General features: G+C 40.6%; 1 protein-coding gene across 2 annotated transcripts; it reads left to right on the forward strand.

Moving 5' to 3' along the window:
• Positions 1-534: 534 nt before the first annotated feature.
• LOC146572045 (F-BAR and double SH3 domains protein 2-like) lies at positions 535-7,303 on the forward strand. Of its 2 annotated transcripts, XM_085276080.1 has the most exons (5): positions 535-665; positions 1,999-2,094; positions 4,010-4,093; positions 5,584-5,767; positions 5,852-7,303. In XM_085276080.1, exons 2-5 carry the CDS (start codon positions 2,041-2,043, stop codon positions 6,031-6,033), a joined length of 504 nt encoding a protein of 167 aa, XP_085132206.1. In that variant the 5' UTR covers positions 535-665; positions 1,999-2,040; the 3' UTR covers positions 6,034-7,303. The 2 variants fall into 2 exon arrangements, with proteins under 2 accessions (XP_085132206.1, XP_085132205.1); XM_085276079.1 differs by lacking the exon at positions 535-665 and having other exon boundaries at positions 846-2,094.
• The last annotated feature ends 2,556 nt before the right edge of the window (positions 7,304-9,859 follow it).

Consider the following 9,859-nt stretch of genomic DNA (forward strand, 5'->3'; position numbering starts at 1 on the left):
GAAGGGACTCAAAGGTCACAAGTTATTAAATAAAATTAATTAAACACACCATTAAAAGAAGTTCACTATTCACTCCTTAAACGTCATAGCTAGCAGCAGTTATTTATATCTATGAAAGAGAGAGCTTAATTGTTTGATTAAGCTTGATTGGAATGTCAGCTCCACACTGTGGCTGGTTGATTAAATAAGTTGGGGGAGCAAAAGTAAAATGAGCTACTTGTGGGATACTATTTAACTTGGCTTGGGTAAGCTGCTCATTTTATGCTCATTTTACTTTTCAGATGGTGTCAAGCCTGGCAGTTTGGTGTAATTGTTAGCCTTGTAATTCATAGTAATATATTTCTCACACACAACCTCAACCTCTGCCTCTCCATGTGAGCAGAGACGCAGCAGCATCTTGTTTCTACAGGAAGCCTGATTAAAATGTTAGGCATTTATACGGTGTACAAGATTAAAGAATATAAAACTGATATTACTAAACCTGATTTCCTTCCATCTATTTTCTGCTGCTTATCTGAGTCCGGTCATGATGCCCAGACGTCCCCCTCCCCAGCCACCTACTCCTGCTCTTCCTGGAGAACAGTGAGCCGCCACTCTGGTGCCTTTCGGTGTAAACGAGTAGCTTTCCAAATAACTCAGCTCTTCATCGTGTTTCTAAGGCAGAGGTCAGATATCCTTCAGAAGATGCTCATTTGTGTCAGATTTTAGTCATAGGTAAAGGTATGACTGTAGACTGACGGGTAAATCAACAGGGATCAATACCCTGCTCCTCTTTTTTCCAATACAAGTTCCTCTATCAAATCATTTTTTGACACTTGAGTCAGCAGTCCAAGCAGAGATGACCAGAAGTTCCTTTTCCCACTTAAGTGGTATTTATGGTCACACAAATGCGTCTGACAACAGACAGGCAGCGAATACTGGGATACCACGGCGAGCCGGCCGAGATACATAATGTGTCCAGTGTGTGTTTGGTCTGCCCTTACCAGCTCGTCTAGGAGACATTCTGGAGGCCTCCTATTTCAGATGCCAGTCAAACCACCTACACTGGCTCCTTTCCTTTCTGTGAATGATCGCAGTTGAGGAGGAGAAGCTATGCTGTCCCCTGGTATGGTCTCCCCAAGGCAACTGGTTCTTGATGAGGGGCCAAACTTAAGTACAATTCAAAAGACCAAAGTTACTAGCCTGGGACCAGTACTGGGGAGGTTTCTTTGTTTTCCAGAACAGCTAATAGCTGTGCCCCATGAGTTCAGCTTAAAATATCCACACAGGTACTTCGTCCTCCCTCGGGTGGGCAGAGAGCTTTGTGGTCCAGGTTGTGGTCCAGTCCCCGGCTGCTTTAGCTGGCTTTAGAAAAAACCTGAAATTAGAATTAAAACTGTTTGTACCTTCACCTGTGTTACTTACAGTGATATGTTATGTAATTTGTTAACTGTCTCTTTAAGCTTTCAGCAGCTGGAGAGTTAAAAATAGTCTGTGTGAAAATAGGCAGGCGGTGAACTCGAGCCTGTGATACGTTTTTAATGTCAGGCTGTGACCACAAACACCAGAGTGGTCATCAGCATTCAGATCAGCTGATAGTAACCAGAAACAGCTTTATGGTCATTCTCTTAATTGTTATTGGCGTTTTCTTTTATTTGACTTGTTTAAAATAATAAAAAGCTGATTTGGGTTCGTTTTATAAGCAAATCACATAACTTAATACAACAGAAATAAACTGACAGAGTAATGGAAAATAAAAAATTATAAATGTGGCCCAAAGCTACACGGATCACTGGCCACAATTCATTCAGCTGGAGGTCTTTTTTTTTTCAAAGTTAATTTTAAATAGAAATAAATGTGGGCAAGAAATTAAAACTAAATAGGGAGCAAGCCTGAACCCTAAAGGCTTTACTAAGTGTTAATTATGCAGGTTTAGACATGGGCTGATTTGTAAGCTTGTGATAAACCTTAAATAAGTATATATGTATATTTTTGTCTGTTCCCTTGAAACGCATGCAGGTTCTGCAGGAGTTTCAACAGCAGCTGTTTGTGCAGAAGAACATGGCGTTCCAGCAAGCACCAGACTTCATGTTCCAGCCTGTCGACTCAGATACGGTAAATACTGATGTTTTTCTCTTTTTATTCATTATTAAATGCATAAAATATCACATGCGATTGCTTTTAGTGATTATTGGGGAAAATAAACTCGTATTTATTATGCATGGAATGAAATCCCCAACCTTAAAAATTTAGAACTTAACATGATTTCTCTAAAATGCTCAAGTAAAACTTGAAGAATAATTTTTGAAACTATTAAAATCCAAATCTCAAAGTGTTTGGGTTGCTTTTAATACAAATTTTGTAGCATAAAATAAGGTTCGTGTTTGACTAATTTAGTTGGCAGGAGGTGTTAATCAGTTTACCGGAAAATCAATTTCTACAGAAAAGTGAAGTGAAATGTGGATCCTTCAGGTTTGAACTGCACAGGTTGGAAACCACAGGTAAAATGCTGTAATGAACACAGATCAGAGGAGATTGTTGAGAAGTGGAACAAAGCTCAACAGATGACAGATTAATTTGTTTAGACAACAATCAATACAAAATCAGACGAGTGGAACAAGCAGCTCACGGGCATCCTGAAAGCTGAGCTGGCCGTGGCCACAAAAGCCCGGACTGGACTCGGCTCAGGACCTTGATGCTCAAAGCGGCTTTAGGCAGAGCAGATCCACCTTTTTGGTCCAGAGTTAAACATCTCAACAATACCAGATGCAGAAAATTTTTTATTTTTTTTTAGACATTCATGATCACTGGAGTATGAAGCTTGAGAAGCTGGGTGATGACCTTTCCTCTAAATTGATACACAAGCAGGAAAAAATGTTCTAATTTTCTAAAAAATTGTAAGTAACAGACAAAGTAGCTCCATTGTTTGAGTGTCAATAATCTGTCTGCACTGAAATAAACAACTAATTTAAATAGATTTTAATCACAAAAGTGCTGCACACACATTATGGAACAGTCTGGGTAAGAAGTCAAAGCAGGAAACATAATAAGTCCTGCGTGATTGGTCTTTATCTTTGTTAGTCTGAACTATGAGCCTGAAGGCAGAACAGTGAACTTTGTACTGTACTCCTTGCCCTGCACAGGAACTTAGATTATTTCCCATTTTTAGTTTTTATTTACAGATGTGTCGTCTCATTTCCTCACCGTGGGACTATTTCCAGCTCGTGTTTGTTCCGACTTTATCAGACTGTTTATCTTCCTAAATAAATGCACAACCTCCACTTTTAATTAAATATTTGGATTGGACGTGGATCTTTAACATGTCACCAGGTGAAGGACTGGTGACATCCTTCAGAAGATGCTCATTTGTGTCAGATTTTAGTCATAGGTAAAGTTATGACTGTAGACTGACGGGTAAATCAACAGGGATCAATACCCTGCTCCTCTTTTTTCCAATACAAGTTCCTCTATCAAATCATTTTTTGACACTTGAGTCAGCAGTCCAAGCAGAGATGACCAGAAGTTCCTTTTCCCACTTAAGTGGTATTTATGGTCACACAAATGCGTCTGACAACAGACAGGCAGCGAATACTGGGATACCAGTTATAATTCTGACTTTGAAGTGAAGCCACTTTTTGTTTTGGCTGTTTTTAATCAGTTCCAGTCGTGTTTAACCCCCATTTAGATTTACTTTCCCAAACTTTGTGGCACTAATGATTCTGTGTCCAGGCTTAAAACACCTGCTCTTTGAATTTGTACAGAAATTCTAGTTTAAGTCTGAGTTTTGTGCTGCTTTGGAGTATTAGTTGTTTTATATTACCTGAGTCCTGAGTAAAGTGTGGTATAAATGCAGGCATGGTCTCAGTGTTTTCTTCAGTGTTCTGGCTGATGTTATTGAAGCCACAGTGAGCATTTTTGTCCGTTCACCAGTGTGGCGGTATTTGAAAAATATACATCACGGGTGAAATGAAGATGGTTAAACTGTTACATCGCAGCTTTAATTTGAATGAACGTGTTTGTCTGTCTGCAGGCTTCTCAGCCAGACGAGCTGACCATCGAGGAGCAGGAAATCTTGGAGGTCATCGATGATGGCGACATGGAGGACTGGGTCAAGGTACAAAAATAACACAAACACAGTTATGTAGCAGATGCACTCTCATGTTTGAGGGTTGGTTGTTTTGTGTATTAGTTCACTCTCTGGCTCTTAGACTGTTTGACAAACATTTAGTTTCAGTTTTTATAAGACCTCGCACCGGTACAGACTATCTACTGGACGTTTTAGTGTTTCTCTGGGATCAGTTGAACTGATGTGGCTTCAGGAATTAGAATAATTCAACTAAAATGCGTGCGGTGCATTGAGGCAGGTCAGGTTGGCCTGGGTGGTAGAAGCTCTGCTGAACATACAGACAAATCAAAAAATGTACAAATACACAGTTCTCTGCTTCTTTTTTGGCCCTGCAGCCGTAAAGGGCTGATGGGAGATTCTCGTCACGCAGCCGGGCAGGCAGGTGGGCGGGCATGGCACCCAAGTTTGTGAATGCAATAATTCATGAATGAGGCAGTTTTTAAATTCATACCTTAAGTGCAGCTACTGAAAATCTGGACCAAATCCTGATTGATGGTGATCCAATCCTGCCTCAGCAGCGCTCCGGTTTGATCACAGTTTGTCAGCTTCTGCTTTTTAACAGCGGTTCGTGGACTCTTGATCAGTTTGAGATCTGCGGAGTGACCTGGTCATGGATATAAAATGTTAATTTGATGATCTCCCAGCTACTTAGTTGTCATTTTCACTTTGTTTGTCACAGACTGTTACAAAGTTGCTCCTGGACCTTTGGGAGAAAATTTGAGAAGTCTTTGAGGACATTTTTCGGGTGGTCAGTGGTGTCTACTTAAATGTAGAAATGTCAGCTGTGGATGCTCCCATCATTGTGTGAAGTCATTCTTTTATAAACGCCTCTGCAGAGCTGCTGGTGTGTAGTCATTGTGTACTTTGTGTGTGGTTGTTTTCAGATCATTTCCCTGAAGGAACATTGTGCATTGTTGCTGTTTTACTTTTGTTTATTGTGTAAGTCTGGCTTTCCTGTGAGCCATTGTGCAAATGTTCCACGTGTTGAGCCAATATTTTATGTATATTTACTTAGGTGATTATCTTTTCATATACAGATATAGTGTTTTAATGGGGTATTTATTTTAATGAATATAATCATACATAAAAATGTGAGCAATATCATTTATATAGATCTGTTTTAGTGCTGTGATTCCCCACAGCATGCCCCAACAGAGATCCCAATACCTCTGAGTGTTTTCAATCTGAATGAAAATAAGTAAGCAGCGGAAGGGGAGGCCACCGGTGTTCATGAAATCAAGCTTCATGAATTCAGCAGAGGCTTGTTTAGGATTTTAGATTTCTCGTTAATTCAGGAAGAGAGAACAAAAGCTCTCCTATTATTCTCTTTGTGGCTGTTATTAAATTCTGGCGACGATGCAGTGATATTGTTACAGCCCTACTCTTTACATCTGATTTTATTTTTTCTCATTAGGAGTTTTCCTGTTGAAACATTTTTGGCTGTTGTCATCGTCTGTGTGCATTGTCTGTGTTTCCAGGCCAGAAACCGTAGCGGACAGGTGGGCTACGTCCCGGAGAAATACCTGCAGCTGCCCTCCTCCAACAGCCTGCTGAGCATGCTGCAGTCGCTGGCCGCGCTGGACGCCCGATCCCATTCCTCCAGCAACTCCACCGAACCTGAAACCGAACCCCCAACCGGCTCCGTCAACGGAGACTCGAGGAGTGAGATCCGCCTCCACCAGATAATATCGGAGTTTTGATTTCCTGCTTTGTTTAATACCCTCGTTGCCACTGTCTGTGTTGCAGTTTCATTCGCAAAGGCTTTGTACGACTACGCGGGACAAACGGAAGATGAGCTGTCGTTCCCAGAAGGCGCCATCATCCCCATCCTGAGCAGAGAGACCCACGAGGACGATGGCTTCTGGGAGGGCGAGTTTAACGGCGTTGTTGGTGTAAGAGTTCAAATAATAGTTTGCAAAAGCTTGTGACTGCAAAATTGTGTCTGCCTAAGGGACAGTTTGTTCCAGGAGATAAGCGAGAGTTAGAAGATTAATAGGAAGCACCTGGCCTCCAGACGGAGAAGATGTCCTTTTAAATGTGTCAAAAGTCGTCAACAGAACATTTGTGGTTTTGAAACTTATGCCTGTGTTGTATCTGCTTGACGCATGAGGGGGCGTCATAAAAGTAAACCCTGATGGTATAAAACAACTGCTTGTGTATCGTTGGGCGGAGATCGATGCTGTCTGTGGGCAGTGTTCATCTCCCCACGCGCGTGTTCATTAAAATCATTGTTTGACCGAAGCTCTTCTGGACCATTATTGTTTTGTGCTCACCCTCAATATTTGAACTCGTAACAAACAGCAATAACGGCAAAACATGTAATGGACGTGCTGGTCCACTAGACAACATCATGTTGATGTAAAGCTTTGGGTCTCTTATGCAAAGTAAAGAGGCTGAAATAAGGTGTCCATGAGTATCAGTTTTCAACATTCAGTATTAAGAGACAAAGACTGTACGGGTTGGGCCAGTCGTCAAGTCCTGGAGCAAAGTGAGCCTGCAAATCAATAAGATGCAAATCAGTTTATACCTTTCATATAATGTTTGAATTTGTTTATTCTGAGTTTTATTGTTCAGTTAGTTTCCACAGTTCATATATCATGTGTAATTTTTCATTAGTTTCAGTGTTTGTTTGTATTTTATTCTATTCATGATGGTTGTGTTGACAGATTTGTCCAAATTTAAAGCTATAGATGTGAACTTTTGGTTCCTTTATTATTACCTGTATAATTAGTTTCAGTCTTTGTGAAGTGGGGAAGGAGGACCCAAAAGCAGGACTCGTGCGATGGACAGTGCTCTTTATTTACAGTGGAGTAAATAAGACAACACAATAATCTCTTGAGCTCCCTCGACTCCTGTGTCATGTCTTCACCCAAAACTCCGTGCTCTCTGCTCCGTGGCTGCTGTCCACCTGTGCTCCACTCTCCTCCTCCTGGGAAAAAAAACAACAGAGGCAGCCGTCAGGACACCATGCCGCCTAATCAACAAAAAACAGTCCCAGTCTAAATAATCTAAAAGACCAACCACGGCTCCAGTGATGGCAACACACAGTTCTAGTGACCAACCCAGTGGGCGGCACTCGAGACGAAGCAGTTCAGGTGGCCTGCACACATTTAGTATCAGGCTTTACAAAAAAAAGTATCAACTATGTTAGGATCCATGTTCATCATGTGTGATGTGTGTTTACATTTGAAGGTGTTTGTGGATTTGTCACCTCTCTTCAAGGTGTGGTTTGTGTTTGATGCTGAAAGAGATAAAGACTGCTGATTGGCTGAAGTGGGGTTCAATAAAAATTGTTTGGTTGTTGTTTTGGGCACTGCTCAGGTCCACATTAAATAAACTGCTGCTCATGTGTGTTTGTAGGTTCTCAGTCATCAAGCTCATGGTTGTCTAAGGAGCCTGGAAAGAAAGCGACTTTACTTCTTTAAGGTTCTGGATGATGTTTAACTTCTGATCCAAGAAGCTTCTTCAGTTGATGTGCTTCCTTTGCTCATTTTCCACCTCTGCACAGTTTCATTTGATGACAATGCAGTGCAGTTCTCCCAAACATACAACAGAGGGCGCTATGCACATTCACTGAAGTGCAGAAAAATACAAGTGGAGGAGGAAACAAACAGCAGCATCAAGAGAGAAAACTGAAGTGTTCAAAGCGAGTTACTTTAGTCTCTTATTGTAATATTAATCGACATCTAAACATCACGTTGATGCTTCATGTTTGACTTCCGTGTCCTTTTACTGCTCAGTTGGAAAATATTGATGCAATTTAAAAGAAGAGGAGAAGAGTAATTTCTCTGTACTACTTCAAAAGTAATTTGAAAGCACTGCCTCATATGGAAAATGAATCATGATGAAATCCTGAAACAAATAGTGTTTGTGAATATGAAGAGTTTAGTTTTCAGTTTGGTCTTAGAAGTATAAAAATGCAGGACTGAAGACAAGATGGAAATGATGTGTTATGAGAAATAAAACACATATGTCACTATGTACTATAATTTTATTTTGTTTATTTTTTGTTCTTGTAGGTTTTTTTGCTTTAGTGTAAATTTTGAAAGCACTGCTTTTAGTTTGAAAATTGGATTCAGTGTTCAGAGTTCGGACAAAACAATGGACGGTTTCAAGAAATGTATTTTATCAACAAAACTTATTTTGATGGTTACTGTATTTATTTTAATGCCCTCAGTGCAGTGATTGAAAAAAAGTTCATCTGACACCAATGAGCCAACAGCCTCCACGTAAACATTTCTTTTTTTCTTTCTTTTTTTTTAAACAGGGTTTAATCAGCGCTGACATACAGACATTTATGCGCTGGGTATAACAGACATGCTTACCGTGTGAAAGGACCGCGGATGTCTTGGAGCAGAGAAACATGCTGTATTGTTGTTTTTCTTTATTGCATAAGCAGCGCCCGACTGTCAGAAACGCTCTGTGCGGGTAGCAAAGTCGGCTCCAACGCACCTGCAGGCATCCATTTGAAAGAAAGGTGTCGCTGCGGCTAGGCTCTCGGGATAGTCAGGCTTTTATTTATATTTGCGGCATTCTGGTGCGTTAAAACTAGCAGCCTCTGTGTCCCGCTTGGATCACCATTCTGAAAATTCAGATATTTAAATAAAATGATGAATCGGCGAGTGATGAGGAGCCACGTAGATCCTGAAATGAGGTTTGATTAAATTAAACTCTTATGAACAGTGATGACGCGTTCCAAACAAACGATGCTTTCTACATGGCCAAATTGTGTGCTAACTACCTCACAGCGCTGTGTCCGGGGTCCGAAAAAAAAAGTTAAAACGATATACCTTGCGAAAGTTGTGAAGTGCTGAGGAAAATACTGTGTGTCTGATGGGGTGTTTTTATATAGCTGGACTTGGTTTCAGTTGACCTCTGACATGGAGAGATGAAAAGAGCAGTTTGTAAAGAAAAAAGGTGGAAACTATGGAACTACAGTTGGGATGTGTGTGCTGGGATGCTCTTGATAAGTATGCAGCTTTTATTGTTTTATGACTTGTTTTGCTGACTGTTGGGGCCCTACCTGTAACCCCCTCTGTCTAATCATCAAGTCTTACTGTTGCAGTGCGTTTGTGTGGCTACTAGACAATTATAGGTTGTATTAAAGCAGGGGTGTCAAACTCAAATACACAGTGGGCCAAAATTCAAAACTGGAACAAAGTCGTGGGCTAACATTAATATTTATTGAAAAAAAAATCTTCCTCCAGATATAAGAATGAATATTTTCTTATGGACTCAAATAAGTTTTGCTGGAAACCTGAATATGGAACAAGCAAAGCTTAATACTAAACAATATATATATTAGCTGTATAATACCAGTAGGCCAGCTCTAATAGTAATTTGGTATGGCTTCGCGGGCCAAATGTAATTAGGCTGCGGGCCAGAGTTTGACACCTGTGTATTAAAGGAACATTGGGGGGTCGATACAGTGCTATTGTGGCTAGTTAAGAATGTGGTTTTTAGAAGTATCACAAGAAAAGTTTATTTCTAAAGGGATACATGTTGTTTGTGGTACTCTGTTTTAAAAACTATTAGCCTCTGTGTCTTTCAGAGCACAAAAGAAAAGTGAAATGCTCCTAAACTAGTTATATTACTACTGAGGTTGAGGCAGTAACAAAGTTCTTTAAATCATCAGGCAAGAAAATCCAGAAACCTTGGGTTAGCCGTGGCTATCCGGGTCATCTGAGCCCGAATAGCCTCCTTCTCCTCCTGCACAGGAAATAATCCAAAGTCCGTTAAATTCAAAAGAGTCAC

The sequence above is a fragment of the Mchenga conophoros genome, linkage group LG6 (genome assembly GCF_057382185.1).
Source record: "Mchenga conophoros isolate Kocher_MC1m ecotype Shallow Benthic linkage group LG6, M_conophoros_male_GT1.1, whole genome shotgun sequence".
Lineage (NCBI taxonomy): Eukaryota > Metazoa > Chordata > Actinopteri > Cichliformes > Cichlidae > Mchenga > Mchenga conophoros.

Coding starts and splice junctions, on each gene's coding strand:
- LOC146572045 (XM_085276079.1), top strand. CDS start 1,993: ATGCAGGTTCTGCAGGAGTTTCAACAGCAGCTGTTTGTGCAGAAGAAC. Junction 2,095..4,009: donor AGCCTGTCGACTCAGATACG/GTAAATACTGAT, acceptor GTCTGTCTGCAG/GCTTCTCAGCCAGACGAGCT. Junction 5,768..5,851: donor CGTCAACGGAGACTCGAGGA/GTGAGATCCGCC, acceptor TCTGTGTTGCAG/TTTCATTCGCAAAGGCTTTG.